This window comes from Spodoptera frugiperda, chromosome 27, assembly GCF_023101765.2.
Source record: "Spodoptera frugiperda isolate SF20-4 chromosome 27, AGI-APGP_CSIRO_Sfru_2.0, whole genome shotgun sequence".
In the NCBI taxonomy this organism is placed as follows: Eukaryota; Metazoa; Arthropoda; class Insecta; order Lepidoptera; family Noctuidae; genus Spodoptera; species Spodoptera frugiperda.
Window position 1 is genome coordinate 4,510,963 of NC_064238.1, and position 21,753 is coordinate 4,532,715.

The 21,753-nt window shown below is 34.9% G+C and overlaps 1 protein-coding gene and 1 non-coding gene across 2 annotated transcripts; one reads left to right on the forward strand and one right to left on the reverse strand.

Annotated features, from left to right (window-relative positions):
- Positions 1–8,736: 8,736 nt before the first annotated feature.
- Positions 8,737–10,558, reverse strand: LOC118263558 (achaete-scute complex protein T8-like). Its single transcript, XM_035575624.2, has one exon. The coding sequence runs from the start codon at positions 10,391–10,393 to the stop codon at positions 9,179–9,181; it is 1,215 nt and encodes a 404-aa protein (XP_035431517.2). The 5' UTR covers positions 10,394–10,558; the 3' UTR covers positions 8,737–9,178.
- Positions 10,559–21,433: 10,875 nt separating this feature from the next.
- Trnam-cau (transfer RNA methionine (anticodon CAU)) lies at positions 21,434–21,505 on the forward strand. The gene has a single exon. It is a non-coding gene; the product is annotated as a tRNA-Met (tRNA).
- Positions 21,506–21,753: the final 248 nt, after the last annotated feature.

The following is a 21,753-nucleotide window of genomic DNA, read 5'->3' on the forward strand; positions in this document are numbered from 1 at the left end:
CTCCATTTTTAGCGAAACTGATGAACAAAGCAAAGTCTTTTCCGCTTATTTTGTCTATTTTTTAATAATACGAACATACACGTGCCACACTTTGGCACTGTGACGTGAAAATTACGACCCCATTCAAAATTCATGAATTATAACTACAATTATTATCATTAAAAAAACTAAATAATACGTATTTCCACTTTGTTGAATTATTTATTTGAACACGTGACCGTGCGCAGGCGCAATGTGTATCGGAAGCAAGGTTGACATGCACCCAAAGCGTAACAGACATGTGCACTATGCAATCCATGATTCCGGCTTGAATTTTAAATTAATTATTGTAATTTTAATATTTATTAACTGTTACATTAAATGCCATACAATAAATATTCTATGTTGAGTAAGATATCCTAAGTTTTTTTTAAGGAATAAGCCGGTATACGAGCTTATGGACCACCTGATGGTCGACAATCGCCGCCGCTCATGGACACTTGAAACACCAGAGGCGTTACAAGTGCGTTGCCGGCTTTTTGGGGGTTAGGAATTTAAGGGTTGTTGGAGAATCTGGAATTGGGAAGATTGGAAAGGGGGTAATTGGGCCTCCGGTAACCTCACTCACTCAACGAAACAACGCAAGCGTTGTTTCACGTTGGTTTTCTGTGAGGCCGTGGTATCACTCCGGTTGAACCGGCCCATTCGTGCCGAAGCATGGCTCTCCCACACTTAGTCACACAAAGCATTGAAGAAGATTTCGAAGTTTATAACAAATAATACTTTTACATAACTTAATATTACGTTGACTGAAGTCATAATAAAACTGAATTATGTATTAACAATTTCAATTATAATTGTATTTGAACAACGCAGCAACGATGACTGTATCGCTGTTTTAATGACTGGGTTTAATAAACCCTTTTTTTGTTATTTGCATAAGTCGTGTCATGTTTAGGTCGACATTGAATATTTATTGTTTTGTTTCAATGTGAAATTCGCAAGTTAAGTAAGTCGCTTTCTTTTTTTTAATTGTTTTTTTCCTCCTACAGTTCTACATAGGTATTATAATGAAGAATTATTATGATATTTATAAAGAATATATTTTTTTTGTATATTCTTCATTTGCTACAAAGCCACCTATGTAAGGGCCCATATAAATATATAATTAGACAGGTATATTATATATTTTGCGAATAGACTAGAAGAATGTCGTTTGAAATGATTTTCTACTGGAGAAAGTTGATTTACGTAGTCAAATAACATTTCGCGTGAGTCACCTACTTAGGGACTTCTATAGAAAAGACTGATGTCTGTGGATGAAGCGAAAGGGGTATATAGGATTCGTAGCAATTGCCATTCCATACCAGACAGGCGTGAGGTTATGTATGGACTTCTATAGTTTTTAGTCTTTGATATGCGACTAGTAAACTCAAATCTGATTGATCCGAAACACCTATATTAAAAAAGTTTTGATCATAGATTCAACTATAAGACTAATGAAATCTTTACCAAACTAAAAGGAACACTATGAATAACATAAAACAAAATTATATGGATTATGGTAATTTACCATATGGTGCTAAAAGTACCATACGCACTATGTAACATGTTCTACCGGATCACTCGCTTCCGTACAGCAGAGACACATGACTCTACCCTGTTCTATTTTGAGTACCATAATTGGGACTTTCGTAATGCACATGTTTTTAAATGCGCACTGGTGCTTAACCATTTTAGTGGAACAGTGTGGTTTAGGAGTCTATGGCGTTTTATTGAAGATGGCAGGTTTAGTTTGAATTGGGTTTTCGTGGTACGAGAGGATTCAAATGGCGGTAGTCAGTCAGTCGCATGATGCTGGGATCCTTAGGTCAGCAGAAGCTCTAAAGATTTAATATTATTTACCAGAAGGTATTTAATATTATGGTGCGTGATGGTAGTTACGTACCTTTTTTACGGCTTACGAAGATTAATTTCTACCAAGTAATATTTTACGTAATATTTAATTTTGAAATATCTATTATAAATACAATGTTAATACACAATCTCTTGTCTATGAAACCTAACCTAATCTAAAATTTACAGAGCAGTAAAAATATATAATCATACGTTTTGAAATATAAAAAATAACGATCACACAATTCATATAATATTTAATTTTAATTAATGTCAATGTTGATCGTTCTATTTATAACTTCAAATAAATTAAATATATAATCTTAAAGCAACCTTTACAAAGATATTATAATTCAAATATGAAATATAAATATTTTGCATAAATTATATTATATACTTAGGGACGGTAAAATGTGAGTTGTTTGGTCCTGTCTGATCAAGTTTGACAGCTATATATTATAACAAATATTATTTACAAAGATTCATAAGGGTTATTAATAGGACTTAATAAGACAATCCATAAATCGTCATCGTTATGTACCTACTTTTTTCTATATTTCTACAACGTCTTACTAATAGTATAAATGCAAAAGTTCGTTAATTTGGGTGTTCATGCGTATGTCTATCACTCAACCACGTCAAAACGCCTAAAGGGATCGAAATGAAATTTGGAACAGGGATAGATTATGGTCTGAAATAATACATAGCACACCACGGTTACGCGAATAATAAAAAGAAATTTAAAAAAACCTACTTACGTTAGTAAGTACCGTTCTAGTTTTGTACTTAATAGTTATTTAAAGGTATATAAGTTAGGCATATCAATCTATTCTCTATTAGAGATATAAATTCAGATGTCATTATCGATAATATTATTAACATAATTTGTATTTCTGTTAGTAACACTTGATTGTGATACGTTTAATATATAAATGAGATAAATAATAATCAATCTTCATTTGTAGATATTAATTGACTTAAAAGTTATCGAACGCAGGGCTTTCCAGGCCGGAGGTAATTGTGACAGGGTTATTTTGATGATTTAACAATAATAGATTATTCGCAATATTCCCCGGTTAGGTAAATGAGAATTATGTTCATAATAATATATACTTATAAATGTTTCTAGAAATTATTTTTAGTTTGGGAATAAAGTTTATTCTGTTGCAGAACTATAATCTATATTACTAAAATGCGGCAGACTTTGTTTGTTCCATTATTTATGTGTTGGTTAGTCCATTTATCAACGAAAACTGTAAGGAACTGATTAGCGGGTGAAACCGCGTGGAAGTAGTAGGGTGTAAGAGTATACATACCTGCCATAATTTATTTAGTATTCTACTTACCCTTACTTGAAATAACAAAGTATCATGTTATAAAAAACTCGAACAAGTTTTAAAACAAATGCCAATAACAATTAACAAAACAAATTGCACACTAATTACGCGCGTGACACTTAAAATGCGAACAAAAGCCGATTGTGCTGAGTCATAAACACTAAGCATAGCTTATTGTTACAGTCAAGTAAGTAGACATTAGTAACTATAAAGTTATTTTATCTTTTAACTAAGTACGACTATTGTGTCTCGGTATAGTTGCAGTTCAAAAATAAAATAATAATCAACGTCACGCCTTTTATCCCCGAAGGGTAGACTGAGGTGCACATTACGGCACGTAGTGTCGCTATACTATGTACACCCTTTTTTCACCATTTGTGTTGTAAGTCCCATGTAATAGCGGGTGAACCTATAAACATGGGCACAATTCCAGACTCCGTGCTACTACCTACTGAGAAATTTTCGGAAAACCCAATAAAACTCAGTAATACTTTGCCCGACACGGTAATCAAACCCAAGACCCGTTACGCGGCAGTCGCACTTGCGTTCACTCGACCAATGAGGCAGTGCCACATTAGTAACAATAAAGTTATTTTATATTTTAACTAAGTGCGACAATATTGTGTCTAGGTAAAGTTGCAGTTCAAAAATAAATCAAACAAAAAATCGTAAGAAACGCATATGTTTTGTTTATCATCAATCGAATTATACTAATTACGAACAAACAAAAGCATATGCCACCGTGACTCGAAACATTTTCGTGAGTCGAGAGCTAATTTGTAGTTTTTGTTGAATCTCTGTTGAGCCAGATGGTTGTAGCACGCATGCCGTATGGCGTCAGCAGCAATGCTAAGGCAGGAACATGGCGTAATTTCACTGTCTACTATCTCAAACAATCTGGTCTCATGTCGGAAACCCGAAAAGATATATCGTTTTATTTCATCCGTATAAATCCTGGCATTATGGTGGATCTTGTGTAATGTATGGGATTAGATTAGCTTGGTACTAATTATTTAGAACTGGCGAAAAGGCGACTTTAAACTAGTAAATGCTCACTTACATTTATTAATTCAAGGAATAAAAGGTGTGAATGTTATATTTATGTATTTAATACATAATAAAAATAGGTTAACAAACACCCAGTCCAGTAATGTAAAGTATAGCATCTTATACTCCTAACTTATGAGCAGAATAAGCAATTAGGCAGTGCAAATATAATATAACAGCTTGTACATTGACACCGCAGACATTTACAATGAAGATAAACTTGAAATTTAATCACTTTCGCACATATTGTAATGTAGTTTTAATTTATTAGTTATTTTTTATTTAAATTTACGTATATGTTGTTTAATTCAAGTTCCTTTGTTCAGAAAAACAGACATAGAATCATATTAAGATGAAGAGACCAATTTATTTCTTCTACGTGAATAAATACTAAACAATAGTTCCTATTAGCCTATCAGTGCTGTCAAATATCCTAATTGATTTGGTAGTTCCGCTTGTCCTATCCTTCAATTTATCAGTTAAAGGTATCGAATTAATCAGTAGTTTACTATTTTATTAGTGCTCTAATCATAGGACGAGCCCTTGAAATAACAGGAATTTAGATTGTGTAATGAGATTGAATATGTCTAGTCGAATGTCTAGCATTTACACGACAGTTACAAGGTTACTATACACATAGTCAATGATAAGTGAACAATATCAGTGCAAGTATATATGGAGTACAAAAACATGTTATAATTCAGTACAAAGTTTATTTTTAAGCTTGTCTCCGAAGGCCGAGACAAAGACTCGAGCGCAAGAAGGAAATGCCTCCACAAAGGAATGTCATCTTTGTTAATTAAACAAACAAACAAGCGGACATTTTTTGTGCAAGTCTACATTTTCGTTATGGCCCGAAGCTCTCCGCATAAGATGCACAGATTATTATTAATAATACAAAAATATACGTCATCCTAATCTTGGAACACGTGGATGCGCGAACTGTGCGTAGAAAAAGTGCTTATTCAGTTTCTTTAGTGAATTCGGTAGTACCCTAAAGGTAAAGTCCGTTTTTTGCTTGTTCCCATGAACCCTGTGACAATGGCCTCGACCTCGCTGAAAGACTTCGGGGAGATCCACGCAAGAATAAATATTATACAACAATAGGGTAGCTTCTTTGACTTTACTTTGCAGTGTAGCACGACGTACCAGTCTTGATCTTTACAATTATATTGCCAACAAGGAAATAAAAAGAAGTAACATAAACTAACAATTCACTGGTAGGTATTTGTATTCAGAAATGTAATGACCTATTATTAAAAACGTTTCGGACGTACGTATTGGCGGATGCGATTGTTCAAGGTTCATGACGTAAAACATTCACTTAATCAATATTTATGGCACATTAATAAATTTGTATTGCAGTTATAAATATGACGTAAATAACTTAGCTCTTAGGTGTGACAGTAATAAATCATCAAAAAGGGTTTGATAACATTAATCTGTGTACAATTAAAAGTTGTTGATAAAATGGTTCAAGTATCAGGACTGGTCAGGCGCGCTATGAAAGGTAACAAAAGGTATAGCGGCTCGTAAGTTCGTAACGGACTTTTTTCGAAGCGGCATCGATCAGGATATCTTTCTCGTAGCTTTACCGATGCAAGGGCCCGCCATTCCCACGCATCGCGTAGCCTGATTACTGACTTAATTTATTTATTGGCCAAAAGAATTTTGTCACGTGCTTTGCTAATCTGACATTATAAGGTGTCTATAAATTTATGCTTTATTACTTTAATCTCTACTGTCCGGATTTTAAAGTAGAATTTCATAAGATACGATAGATATGCAACAAAAATGTTATGTCCTTGTTTTACAATTCTCTCAAATTTGCATATAGGGTCTACGCTCAGCCCAGTTTCATTATTGGAATCAATTTCATTTATACAGTCAACTTTCTTTTTTTTTATTACAAAATAGTTGACACTAAATAAAATGGCAGAAATGGCTATGGTATTACAGAATTTTAATTAAACCCATCTATCTGAGAAGAGCGCATTTGTTACTTAACACTAAAAAGGAGTTACAAAGTACCAACATAGAACCAAACGGGTCTTCGAGCGTTTTAAGTGCAGTAATAATCTACGCAGATAATGATAGTAAAAATAAGCGTTCGTTAAACTGCACTGCTACTGTAGATAACTGTATGAAGATATCGGTATAAGAGGACACTTGTTCCAAAGGATAATAGCCACTTGCTATAGAAATAATGTTGTCTTAGCACTTTAAAAAGACCGTCTCGCGTTCTCTTTAGAAAATGTAATTAAAACTGCAATTTCTCCGTAGCATTCCGTGTGTGACCTTAAAGGCATGTTTACGATCCCTATCTGTAGTGAAAACTAGTTCATTTTGCCCTTTTATAAGACACGTTCCTAACTGTATTTGTAATATGCGTTTGTATGTCATAGTTAATTAAGGGCTGTTCATCATACAAGTGAATCATCTAACATGATGTTTGGATAACAATTGCTATCTAAATAACTAGATGAGTGATTCAGTCATTGCCAGATAAATATTTGAAACTATGTGTGATCTAGATTGAGATAGTAAATATGAGGAGATTCTTTAGGAATTGCATCAAAGTGTTAGTCATATTGTTTTAAGATAAAGTTCTGTTTTCTAGGATTACATTAGATAAAGATCATTTCATGAATTGATGATAGGCAGCGATGACTTTAGTAGGGTTTACCTCATCCAAATTTTGCCAGTTTAATGTAATGCAAGAAATTGATCACTTAATTATGGGTATTTATTATGTATAATGTGTTTTGGTGCAGCAAGCGCACACGTGTTCTCAAGATCCACAAGGGAGTAAGTTTTTAAAAATCGATAAATTGCTACCTAACGGTGATCGATATTCATTCATGTGTATCAAAAACTTTAATCATTTGAAACAGCGCCTGACGAATGGAGCGGAAAATATTTAAATGGAAGTCAAAATAGCGTGCAACTACCCCATAAAATATGGCGATATTTTGGTGTAAGAAAAAAGTTAAGGGAGAAATTTTACATTCTCAAAGTCCCGGATACAAGGAGCGTGCGGAACGAAACTAACTAAGGAAGAAATAGGTGAACTTTGTTTACCAATATTGGAATACGTTGCATTCTTCATTAGCAAAACTTCCGTTATTTGGCTGAAGTCAAAGCAATTTACAAGGTGCTACTGTAATTCCGGGTTGAAAATAAGGTAAAGCAAAAAGTGTACCAGTTTTTTTAACTTTGATAATTCTGCGTTTCGTCACCATCTCGTTCGCCGTCCTGGCAGTAGCCGGCGAAGCGATGTGGCCAAAGATGGATCACACAGACTTAGAAAGTACCTATTCACTCTGACCATGAAAATACCCGGGTATTGTTTCTCAGGAAAAATAGAAAGATATAATAGTTGGTGTTGTTTCTTTCCCAAAGACAAATAGCACCAGTGTCTATTCATATTTGATACACAATTAAGTCCTTAAGTAATTTTTAGCTGTCATTATCGCACAGATAACACAAAACATTAGTCTAGACTTAAGGGTGTTCCCCAGGGGAATGTACTTGGTCCAACCGCTTACTGTCAATGACTATTTAAACATAATGTAATTAAGTAAACTGTGGGAAAATCTGTACTTACTAATTCTTTAATTGGGTTGACAATCATCAGGGTTCCATCATAGCAAATCACGATTCATCAACATCTTACAAATTGCAGCATTGATTTGAATAATTTCAAATGTGCTTCACAAAAATTAAATCAGTTCGGTCGACCCAAACTGTAATCAACCCGTTTGTATGGGTCTCCCTTGAAACTTGGTATTTTTTACGCGGGATAACGGCGGCACATTACAATCATAATAGCGCTATCGCCTTACCGTTAACGGCTCGGGTTTTGGGCTGACTACACCGAATGTTAACTGGAGATTAAGGAACAAATTTTGTTCTAAAATTTGGAATAGATAAAATATGTTGAAAATATTGATTGTTGAAAAGTTACTGGCAGTGTTTGGAATTGGTATTTTTTTAAATAAAAGATTTCTTATACAAAAATTAAAATGTTAGGTTTTTGGTGAATATAACAATACGTTCAATAATTCTCTCTCAGTCGAATATTCAAAAACAAACTAAATCATCTCTTGTTAACAGTCAGTTTAAAGTGACAGTTAATAAGAGATTTAGAGGATGGTGCAACCGACCGTAGCGGCTTATGCTAAGCTGCAAAGCGTTTTAAGTAGGTCATTTACTGTCAAATGATTGGTTGCATTAGCATAAGGGTCTTTGTCTCACTGGGGTTGGGTATTAAGGGAATGTGACGTAAATGGCCTTATTTAGACTTATTGGCCATAGAGAAATTAGGAGCAGAGAATTTGTAAGGGCCAGAGCCAATTTAAATTTAATTTCGACACATTAACAGCTTTACTCAATTGATTTCACAACAGATAAGATGGAAAGTAGTGATACACAAAATATTATTCTGCTTCTAGTACAAAAAAAAAAAAGCAAAATTAGGGTTCAGATAGGTTTATTATCGTAAATTAACTAAATTCTAACATCACAATGTTTACTAAAATAGAAGGCACTAAGTCAAGTAATTCAATTTGTATAAAGAGGTGCCCTAGGAAACTCGTAAGTATTTACAATATTTGAACTATTCAGGCGAGCTTTTAACTATTCTACCATACATCGGACAGTCATTGAATGTTCAAGACATTGAACTATGTTAAACTACTAGAATTACATATAAATAACACGATCAATGTACAAAGCTTGAAGTGCAGGCTCGTCTCTCGACCGTTACAACACACCTTGCGCCTGCGCCGTCAACCGACTTTGGCACTAACAGCTGTATGTTATGTTTTACTACACTATACATACATACGTCTATCGCAATAAATATCTCAAATTAAATTTATCTACACGCGAACTACGTTCATTTATATCCTAAATAATTAATTCTTATTGTTATGTTTCAATAATCGGGCTTGTCTAGTTTTCTCTTGCCACCATTTCAGGGTTTCCTCGAACTGTTCTCTGTCCTCCGGTGTCACATGAATATCTGGAAGTTCTTTCTTGAGTTCCATGTCATCATTAAACTGATCTTCAACTAATAAAGCATTTTCAGCCTTAAATTTGTATTCGTTATGGTTCAAAATCAAACCAGGATCAATCGATGGCAAGCTAGTGTCTTCAGTGAAACTATGATGCATTTGTTGATTCATAATCGTGGAGTATTTCACTTCGAAATCGTTCTCAGTCACTGGCACGTCAGTTTCACTCAAGTAATGTCTTTCAGGAATCACTGTAAATTGTTCAGCTGAATTTGGGAACGCAAAATGCCCTTCCAATAAATTAGGAGTGATCTCTTCATGACCCAGAAGATCGGATGATGGAGTGAGAGGTTGTCCAGCGCCTTCTTCTTCCTCGTACAAATTTGGAGTGGCCACTAACTGGAACTGTTCCGCTGCTTGCATATCAATGTATTGTTGTCGAGAAATGTGCATAGATCCGTCTAATTCATCTTCATCCATATCCTCATCTTCAATTGCAGGAGAATGCAAAGAGTAATAACTTCTTTCTTGACTATTTTCTCTGGGCGATGATGATGCTGGAGATGGGAATGATTCCATCGATGGTCGTGAAGAGTTTTCTTTATCATGACCGATGTTCAATAAGTTCTCCAGGTTTCGAATATATTCAACTGCCATGCGCAGCGTTTCCACTTTACTCAATTTTTTGTTAGCTCCTCGATTTGAGTTAGCATTTTCGAAAGCAGCCGCCACTTCTTCAGGGATATGTCGGCGGAGAGCGGCAAATCCGTCATTGACTTGACGTACTCTGTTGCGTTCCCGCGCATTTCGTCGAGCTACTGCAAGCGGAGTTGGTGACCGCACTGATTCATCCGCATTATTTTCACAGGATCGCGATTTCTTAGCCGCTGGTGCTGTTGACGAGGACGTGTCAGCAGCACGAACTAATGACGTCACTGACACAGTTGTTGGCACGGATGGAGTCTTCTGCTTCTTTCTCACTATAATAATTTCACGTGTGGAATTTTGATTGGCGTCATTGTTCGATATGTTCACGGAATTATTCACGGATTCCTGGAGCACCTGCGACTTGCCTAGCGGCGAATTGCGGAAGACAACAACGCCGATGGAACTCATTTCGGTACGATGAGTTGCCGTTTTCACATGTTACGTTTGTTTATTTTGTATTAGTTGCGGACTTGGGTTAAATTATATCACGTAGAAAATAACTGTTTTCTAGTTAACTGGAGTAGGACTATTCGATGGCGTCAGAGCGCCGGCCGCGACAGGAATGGCGCGTGCCGCGCGGACGCACCTGGGGTGGCTCGCGGGGGGATAAACAGGGGTACTTACGTTGACTAGTTGCACACATGCTCTTTAAAAAGGGCGGAATGGGGAAGCGTTTCTGTTCAGCTTGATAGGCCCTTTGAGTTTTCGGTTAAAATATTAGAACCATATTTAAATCATTCTAGACATTCATTGAATCTATCTACACTTTTACTAACGTATTTCATTTTGAAATTCACTTATTTAGAAAGTGCATTAAATTCTTTAAATAGTTTATTCAAAAACTTAAATTAATTTCATTAATTTAAAATAAATCCTGACTGCATCAAAAGCTCAAATCAAACTCGATCACGAACAGCAACGATGGCCCAAAACCTGAACAGTATAAAGGACAATATAATTTTCATGGGGTGTCGCACCCAACTATATACATGTGTGTGTAAGCTGCACTTACATACCAACACATACCTACCTTTATTATGTCATATAAACGCACACATGGAAACAGATCACACATGGGCAATAATCTAGCTAAAACCGTTCGCGTGTTTCAATGGAACTCCGAAATGATTGCGCAGGCGCAGGGGGTTGGCAAATGGAATATTTAATGTTAGTAGCGGGTAAGAGCAAGTAATATTGTTGTATTTTATTGCTCAGTACTTTAAAACTTCAGTAAATGCATGCTTCAATTGCATTTAAATTCTGTAGGTATATGGGATTATATTAACCAGAAGATTTAACTTATTATTATGAAAAACTTTCACAGTAACTTTTGGAGAAGGAGTATTTAAGGAAATATGCATTTTACTTACATAATATAAAAGTAAATAAACATTACAATCAGGGGAAGATATTACATTTAATGGATGATACTAATCCAAATGATACCATTTATTATCTAGATAAAATATAATATAATTAATCTTTTTTCAACTGTCATGTTTGTATGTATGTGTGAGTGTATGTGTGTACACCCACGCCAGCTGCGCGCCCTTTAGCTTTTGTGTAGTGGCACGCGCCACAGTTCTAGTATGACTATTGTTACATCTCTAGTACAACTGCATAGTTCTACAAATAATTATAATACATATTTCCAAGGAAATAGAGTTTATTTTACGCTGGCGTAATTTTTTTGTGATATTGGAGCTATAAAACGGGATTATCAATGGGAGATAGAAAAAGGTTCGAAGGTTGATCAGCGGGTTGCTTAACGTTTAGATTATAAAATAAAGTTATTAATGAAGGTTGGGTCTTCATAAAAAATTGATTATTGGATTGTTCTAGCAAAAGTACTTAAAGCTTTAACTGTCGAAAGAAAACTGTTGAAGGCAAATCCTCCGCTAATTGTCCGACGTGGCGGTTAATGAGTTAAGCAAGTTTGAAGTCAAAGTCTATATAGTAAAAGGATACTTAAAATAATGTGTTTGTTAAAATGTGTTTGTTACTCAAATGACTGCATAGTGGGAACGGTGGCTGGGTAAATGGCTAGCAACGGGTAGCGGGTTCGATTCCCGCTATGTATGTGAAATTGTATATTTGCAAACGCACCCACGACGCAGGAGAAAATCTTAGCTTGGAGCAAAGTTTTTTTAAAAGAAGAAGAGAAGTGAAAAAGAGGTGCGAAAGTTGCTGAACAGATTTAAATAGAATTTGTAACAGATATAACTAAGGATCTGTATCAATTATTTTTTTCCCTCAGAAACAGTTGAATCCACAGTAAGAGGGCTAACTACCTTATACCAGTCTTTATTTCAGTTGATTAAAAGTAACAGGTGGCTACCCTAACGCATATTTGCTTATTTAATAAGGTCAAAATTAATTACTTACAATATATGAGGCTTCTGTTTATAAAGAAATATTTTAATTGAGATATTATAAAACAATTTTGTAACATATTATGTAGCGTGATGTTTTGTAACCTATAACCTTTTTCGATAAATGGACTATCCAACACAAAAACAATTATTCAATTTGCTACCAGTGATTTTTTAGATTAGCGCGTAAACAAATTAACAAACTTTTCAGCTTTATATATTAGTGTATGGATAAGATGTATCCACATATTTTATTAATCTATATATTAATACGTGATGCAAAATCTTTGAACCGCTTTTTAAGAAAATTGCGCGGACGTAGGAGCATAAAATTTGGTACACTTATAGTTTATGTGTAGGAGAAGTACAGAACGCTAATATTTTTCAAAAATAATGCTTATAAAGTAAATTAAATCAATAAATAAAACATTACACACACATGCATAGTATCTGATCGTATTTGACAAAACGTCAAAATCGATAGACATTGCGATGATATTCTCACGTCTCATATGAAAAGAGTTTTATAAAAGAGTTTGTTTGAGTTTGAGTTAAATAAAAATTATCCTTGAACGTATGTTAAGTGGTATTGTAAATTTAAATCGTATATGGTCGAATTTCGACCACTAGGCGACCACTAGTCTTTATAATTTATTGTATCGTCATTCATGGTCTCTTGTTTTGTTCATATAGATATTGAAGGTGTCTGCCACATTTTATAGGTAACAGTATAGTACTACATTTTCTGTTGGTAGCTTGTGGGTCTAACTAAAGGCAGGCATAATATTATGAGACGCCTTAAGGAAGTATCACCTATATAGCTATTTATATAACCCGCATCAGTTGCTCAGAAGAAAATGTATATTAGGTACCTGATAAAAGTCAATGCATGGGTAGATGACAGTCGTTACATAAAGTATAAATTATTTTTTATATAAATAATATTGGTAAAATCTGGTCACGTTTCCGTACTGAATTAAAAATGTAGAAATGAGTAAGTAAGTTAAATGGCGTCAAACATTCGTCAAACATTTTAGTAATGCCTATATAATTTCCATAATATGAAAGTTTACATTTATATTTGAAAAATAAGCTTAGATTACAATAAAACCATCATAGTGAGAGCGGATTACAAAGCGCCTGATATTATTATAAGGCAACGTGAAGCATTGGCGTTTATCCGTATTTTGATTCTTAAAGGCGTCATTGAAGATATGAAAATTACACTTATTAATTAACTTAAAGTACATTTATTAATTAACTAAATTTATGCTTTAAACGTGTTCCAACGTTTTTTAAACTTTGCTAATGAACGGTGATAAAAAAATAAAAGCTAAAAAACTACAATTAAAAAATGAAATTCGAAGATGGAAACATTAAACTGTCTTTGGATTTACAGTAAGACGAGTGCTCCTAATACTCAAAAGTGCATCCTGTAACTCAAGATGTCGGGTTTTTTCGCGGCAATCCGCTCAGCAAGGCGAAGACCGAGGCTCACCATCTTGCGAACATGTGGGATCCGTAAGGTGTGACTATGGTGCATACTATGCTGGCTATATTTAGCTTAGCCATATGGTAATTGCTGGCAGGGGAAGGTGTATCGAATCGGAGATGCCACAGCATTCGAACGAGGTGGATTGATCTGTCAAAACATTCGAACCCTTTTTAAAAGCAACTTTTTAAGAACGCTGTGAGTGTGTTTTCTTAAATTTCTTGTTCCTGTAGCGTTGTGCTAAAATAAGAATATTCTTTTTAGTTTCCCAAAATATCAAATGTAGACTATTCTTAACTTTTCTACTAATTCAACATTTTAATTTATTCACATAAGAGTTTTACAATAAGCTACTTGTAAAATTTGTTATGACTTCAATAAGAAAATTATGCACGTGCAGGATTATCTATATAAAATATATATAAAAATCTCTATCTTGTTATATTTAACAAACATAGACACTATTTCTTGAAGAAAAAAAAATCTCCTATAAACGAAGTCTAGACCAAACAAAAACACAAAAGTTAACCTGCGCATTCATACTTCAAACCAGCTGTGTTATGAATAGTTCCCGGCCGAGTTACCTTCTAATGCTAACCTATCTCAATATAGGACACCTTGAATTAGCTAGGCTATTGAGGGCTTCCCCAGATCCGAAGCCCGAGCCTATTATAGGCAGCCGAGAAAAGGAACAAAGGGGAACCTTCAACTTGAACATTAAATAAGCTAAGGTCAGTACAACAAAAGTCGTCTGGAACCCTGAGACTGCATCTAGACGACTAGACTAGCTATTGAATAGACTTTTTTATAAAAAGGGGGAGTTGTAAGCATATCCGCTTCAAAATATTGGGTATGATTCTGAACGATAACAATGAGACAAAGGTGTCTTTGATGCCTATTGGAACGGCTTAATCGAAAGTAAAAGTTTTAGTTTATTTAGTTGAATATTAGTTTAAGCTTCACGATTAAATATTTGTTTTTGTAACTGTAATTTTTGTCTGTGAAAATTTGTCCGTTATTTTTTTAATGTATCTTGTTGAATTTTTCATTTCATCAAAGATGAGAAATATTGGCTTACGACCTATGAATGATGAATAAGGGATTTTAATGAATAATAGTATTAAGTAAACAGTTACTGATGTGGCAATATTACTAAAAATAATTGAATAAAATCCAGTGCCACAGATTGATTTTTAATTTAAACGTGTTCCATCTTCAAGGCTGGATATTAAAAGAGTCTGGTTACCATTTGTTGCATTTAAAATCTTTTTTAATTTGCAAAGTATTCATACTTGAGTTGCATTCATTGGTACCGTGGTCCAGACATAATACTCCTTTCAGTCTTTGTTTAACACCACACGAGACGTTTTGGACCTGCCCCTTCCTTCGAGACCTTAGAACTGCATTCATTTTCAATGAACTCCTTGCCAACTTCTTATTATAAAACAACATTATACCATTTTCCAGGAATTTGGCGTTTAATTTAAACGTGTTCCATCTTCAAGGCTGGATATTAAAAGAGTCTGGTTACCATTTGTTGCATTTAAAATCTTTTTTAATTTGCAAAGTATTCATACTTGAGTTGCATTCATTGGTACCGTGGTCCAGACATAATACTCCTTTCAGTCTTTGTTTAACACCACACGAGACGTTTTGGACCTGCCCCTTCCTTCGAGACCTTAGAACTGCATTCGTTTTCAATGAACTCTTTGCCAACTTCTTATTATAAAACAACATTATATTTACCATCCGAATTTACAACCCCATTCCATTTTACACCTTATTCCTCTTAGTTACAAGTTATGTTTTCCTAAACAGGGGTTCCCATAATTTTGCAAAGGTTCAAGATCAAGTTTTTTCTTGAAATTGTTCTATTCAACTCGGTCTCGTTTTTTCAATGGCAAAACCGTTACATGCTGTGAATTAACATTTTGTTTGAAATAAGTACCATAATGCTAGATGTAAACGACATAAGTAAATACTACTTACGTATGTAGTTGCTAAATTAAGTTCGTGCTTATTGTAATAAGTAATAGGGTTCGATATATATTTTTGTGCATCGGGCCTAATCAGATTAGTAATTATTAATTGCCATTATAATTTCTTACATTAATACTGTAACAAAATTGATGAACCACAGTAAAATCAATTCAAACTTTAATCAAATTTAATTCAGTATTATTATTCGACTAACTTAACCGACCGAAAAATATCAGGAACCAGGCAGATGTTTGGGCCCGCGCCGTTTTACACACACACGTATAACTTTTATCCTTTTCTATCCTTATAAGCTCGTTTATGTTAGAAAGAGAAGGGAGACATTAATAGGGGTTGTGCAGGGTTTAGCCACGTGATCTCCTCCCTGTTGTGAACGCACACATACAAGACAAGGGAACCCTCGATCATTTTATTGATCTAGAGAAAAAATCTCTGTGATTAAATTTTGTTACCGACTGAGTACTGGATTTCTGTGATTTGTAGATGTAGTTATAATTGTTATTTATTATTTTGAGAAGATTAATGAGTTTTGTTGCGAGTGATAGATGGTTTGAATATTTTGAGTTTTATTTAAATGTTTCGGTGAAAATATTATTGAAATTCATTGAAAAATAGTTCGTTCATTAGGTATAAAGGAAGGATGCTAAGAAATCAACAATATAAGTAATTATGAGTATTAGTAACAAAAACGTAAATGTCTTCATATTCCTCTTAGATGTTAATATTATAAAACGACTAAAATGGGAATCAATTTTAGTTTCGAGTGTAATGGCGGCATCAACTCTCTTTAAGTGCTCATAAAAAAACCGCTTCCGTAAACATTTAGATGAGCCGACACGAGCTCATAAAGTCTACGATGGGTCTTCGGCAAAATATCATCATCTCATTGGCTTCCGACAATTTAGAGTGTGCAAGAAAAACAAACTACTGGACTCACGTATCGAGTTACACTACTTAAACTGTCGTCATCTCCTACCACCCACACAGTTTCTTTTTTTAACAATCTTTTTACCAAAACTAAATAGGTTTCCTGTTAGAAAAACAAACAGAGACATTTATTGAAACGGAAATTTTTGTTTTAAATGTCTAGTTGGCAATGAATGATGGATTTCGAATGACTGTCGACCCTTGACGGAATGATGCTTCCGTTCACAAAATTATGATCCTGATGTCTGATTATGAAGGAATGATGAGATAACTGATTTGTCATTTCATTGATGGCAATAATTTTGATATTAGAAAACCGTGCCCTATTTCGTAATTTTGCCTTTATAGTTTTGGAGTAAATGATACCATTTACGAAAATAGTATAGCGGTATCGTTTTAGTTTTATCTGTTCATCGGTTTGCGGTAAATATATCAAGTTCTACAAAAATTTTGGAAGCGAAACGATCGGGCTGACGGAGCGTAGGCAGCGATCCTAATCGATGTCCATCTGTAAGATTTCGTTTCACGATTCACTGATGACGTTGCTATTAAACCCTTCCTTTAAATTTTCTTTAGAAGCTAAGTTTATATAAAGAATGCGTTTTTTCAAGAAGTAAGTCTCTATAACGTTAGTCGCATTATTTTGTGGCACTTCATCAGATATAACCACAGGATATTTGAAAGAAAAAACCCGGGGACTACCGTGGACACCACTTTGATTTACGAGAAATAAAATTTTGGGATCTTTTTAGCGGTGCAATTAAAATATTTAACGAACCTGCCGCAGTGGGTGGTGGGCGACAGTTCTCACGAGCCTATTAAATATAATTTTATTTGTTTTTCTTACGATTTATGAGTAGACGCCATATCCTTGTTTATAGATGTGGACACTTCGGCGGGACTTTGACGTGTTTTATGACAAGGAAGCGAGGAACTTTGTCGCCAAAGTCTATTGTTTGAGCAGTGTTTTTGTTAGTTATGGTAATTTAATTATGTCCTTTTCGGTCAGATTCAAGAACGTTTGTGAGAAAAAACTATGATCTACTTTCCTTTCGGAGACTTTTTTTACAAAGATTTATTAAAGACATGTATAATATGAATTTTGCCATTAGAACCGATACCTATTTACTGTTTAGATGTTTAGAATATTGTGACAGACTATGATCAATCTTACATTTTTTCTGGTATATATCCGTATGGAACCGAACTTGCCGACATTTAAGTATAATATCTCAAGCCCATAAACTGCTAACATTTTAACAATGCAACCCTTTTGATAGTTTTGTTATTCATATGTCAACATTCATAACCACGATAGTTATCAATGCGCATACGCATCCCAGCTAAAATAAAATTCTGTTATAAACGATTTGTAAAATGCGTTGTCAGCATGACGCGAACTCAGTTTAGTGAAATCAAGTTTTTACCTCGACAAAGGGTAGGAATAATAGTTTTGTCCTTTGGACAATATTGTGATGAGACGTCTTAGTGGATTCACAGCGTGAGGTTGACGGCGCGTTCACTGTTTGGAAGCCACCACCCGCTTTGTAATGTTGTCCAGAATTAACATATTATAATAATTTTTAACCCCATACATCGAATCATCGCCGACAGTCGAGATAGCAATACGATCGTATTAGTTTATGTTTATAGTTTTAGTAGCGGTGCATGTCAAAGCCGTTACTATAAATTCGAGCGTGCGCTAGTGGCTGGCGAAACATAAGTGCCGGGGCTGTCTTTAAATCACTTACCTTCGAACGCACGCCGTGTATTATGTTATCTATTGCAATAATTTCCGAGGCGTTAAAATGAGCCCGGCAAGGGTGTCGGCGCGCAACGAGAACAATTTAATTGAATAAAATTAGCCAATAAAGTGTGCTCGTCGAAGGCTGCTACAATGGCATACCGCCTCCGCATTACGGTACTCGTAAACCAACCTTATTTACTGGAGACTCCTTAGGGAATCCGCATTAAATGCCCTCAATATACTGTTGGGAACGTTTGCGTACATTCATACCTTAGGCGGTAATAGTTTTTCGATCCCATTGTGGGGAGAAGGTGATACATCTGGGAGACATAATGTCCTACAGATTTAGTAAAGCTTCTGCGACACAGAATTTGTTTTTAAACCTTGAGATCTAATGAGTGAGGACTTGAATGCAGGTAAGAAAAATACTGAATTAAAAAATTTCGTAGTCTATGATCTAAATAGTATTGTGACTGTCTATCTTATTGAGACTATATGACCTATCTTACTGAGAAATATACAAAATTGGAAATTGCCTATTAGCCAGTCTTTGGTAGTGAGTCTAAAGTGACTTGTACTTAGCCATTAAACCACTTTTTAGGAAGCCACGAGTAATAAATTACGTTGTATTTTCTTACGGAGAAAAAGAGCCAAATATTATTAATCAACGATCCAAAGTGTTCGAAATTAAATTTATATTACAAGAAAACCTCAATGCTCATCATTTTAATGAGTTTTATTGCGGAAGTGAGCACGAGCCATCGGCAGTTAGCGTTCGTGGTGGCGGCTGGGGCGCGGCTGCGCGCTGAATGTTAAGCAACGCGTGCCCCGGCGCATGCACAGCCTCCCCCGCTACACCGCCCAGCTGCATCAAACTTGATAGACATCTCAACAGCATTTAATAAGCGAATTCCTCACACCACTTTACTGCTACTCTGAAACATCGATGTAGTTATCAAAAAATGCAAAATTTGCAATTTTTTCTTCACTGATTTATTGTCACATCGCCTGTAATTTTCTCGCTCGTTATTCCTCTGAGAGTAAAACATGGTACATCCTTAATTAGCAAGTAAAATCATGAGTACATAATTATAAATTATAAAGAATTTTGCTATTTGCAACTGTTCGTGTGACAAATGCTGGCCGGCCGGAGCTTTGTCGGCAGCAGTAATGAGACACTGCGCAAGCGGGAGACATATTTATCTCATAAATATCTTTGGGATGCGTCGATCTGCATCGTTAATTTACTACACTGGATATCGATATCGTAATTCATTCACATCTTTATTATGTCATTTATTCAAAAGTGTCTCGATTTATTACGGAGACTTCATTTCGATCGGTGAAATAAAATCCACTTAATTAACATGCGAAGGAAAAAAATACATCGCGTACCCTCTTATCTTAAACTTCTTAATTTGAGTTTCGCAGTCAAGTTTAGTAGAAGGTATTATTCAAAACATCAAATCTGACAGCGTAAATGACGAATTCAGACTTTAACTACCAGTTGTATTTACACGTCGAGAAATCCTTATAGCTCGAGGCTTTTAACGAGTGTTCCTGAAACCTCAATTTGCTTGAACGCTGACATATAGCGGGGACAGAAGGATGCCACACGCCGCGACGCCCAACCGCCAATCCTTTATGCAAATACCTTCAGTATCTGACCACTTTACTTTTTAATACAGCAATCATGTAATGTTATGAAATGGGCGGCATAAGATAACGTCCGAGACCTCTCCCTTCACCGCTAACTCCGTTATTAAGACACTAAGGCACGGACCACTTCAATTAAAAGTTTTTAAACATTTTATTATTGTATTTACCTCTCAAGTAAACGTTTTGGTTTGAACACAAATTTAGGACTTGTTAACAAGTTAGCGACCGCTCATTATTTACTAAACAAACAGAGATAAGGGTCGAACAAGCCCGAAGATGTTCGGAACACTTTTTAAGATTTGGCAAACGTAAAAAATGTCGGCTTTTTTTGTTGTTCACCTGTTTTTATGGCGATATCGCACAAGTTTTCTACCACCCGTGTTCTAATAAACACTTATCGAAAGTTGATCTTAGGAAGCAAAGAATTATGGTATATTTAAACAATTTATTGCCGCCGCAAAACAAGGGAACTGCTGATAAGCCTCTGGTTTCGCGATAACGTTCTTTCTGCTCTAAAGATTTGCCGAAATAAAAGAATTATGGAAATGACAGAATTGGAACATGTTGTAATCAGATCACAATCAGAACTACTGTCCCTGCCTACCTGTAATGAAATCGGACGTGGCGAAGGAACTAATGATTTACTGCAAATCATTTTATAATGACAATTAAAATGAACATGCAAAAAACCTATGAGGCAAACTAGGTTTTATTTTTGTTATTATTTTTCCTTTAAAGAATAATAAGAGTGACACTTAATTAAGTCATTGATACCGAAGAATGCTGTTTTAAATATTTAACGAGTTATAATGAGTGATATATTTCACAGCTAATTGCGAATACAGTATCATAAATTGCATACAAATTGTTCATTGCCATAATTGTCTAGGTTCTAATCATAATCACGAGGGAGATTTTTTGTTGCGTTCTTTTTGTTGCAGTTGATAATTTCTGTCACGGTTATGAATGGAGTTTCATTTAATTTTCACAATTTATGCTGTACAGTTAGCAAAAATTGTCTTCATCAAAAGTCTTGCTAAATATGGTAAAAAATTGGATTTTCCAAAAATATCATAACCGTCGAATTTTGATATAGCTTATCTATAAATGTAATTTATCACTAGATAATACGATATTCGTAGTATTATAATAATAGATTACAAAAAAATATCACGTCTAAAGATGACGTCACAGACTTAGTCCACAGTACTGTTTGACGATACGGATCGGTAATTTCGACGTCAGCTGACACAAGCAGAGTGGCGCAGTGGAAGCGTGCTGGGCCCATAACCCAGAGGTCCGTGGATCGAAACCACGCTCTGCTAGAAACTTTTTGGAGCTTTATTTGCATATTATACCATGTTTTTGCAATATTTCTTTATATTTTTCTGAGAATTTGTGAATAAAAATGGTTTGTACTATTTTTTTGTAAGTTTTTTTTGATACACACTACAATGTATGGTACATTACATAATAGGAACGGGCAATAGTACTTGGCTGCTAATGACTTGTTATAATTAGACATTTGTAAACATTCATTTTAAGATTTTGGTCATTTTACATTGATTTTGTC

Excerpts from the sequence above, each read along its gene's own strand:
- LOC118263558 (XM_035575624.2), bottom strand. The coding sequence starts at position 10,393 with ATGAGTTCCATCGGCGTTGTTGTCTTCCGCAATTCGCCGCTAGGCAAG.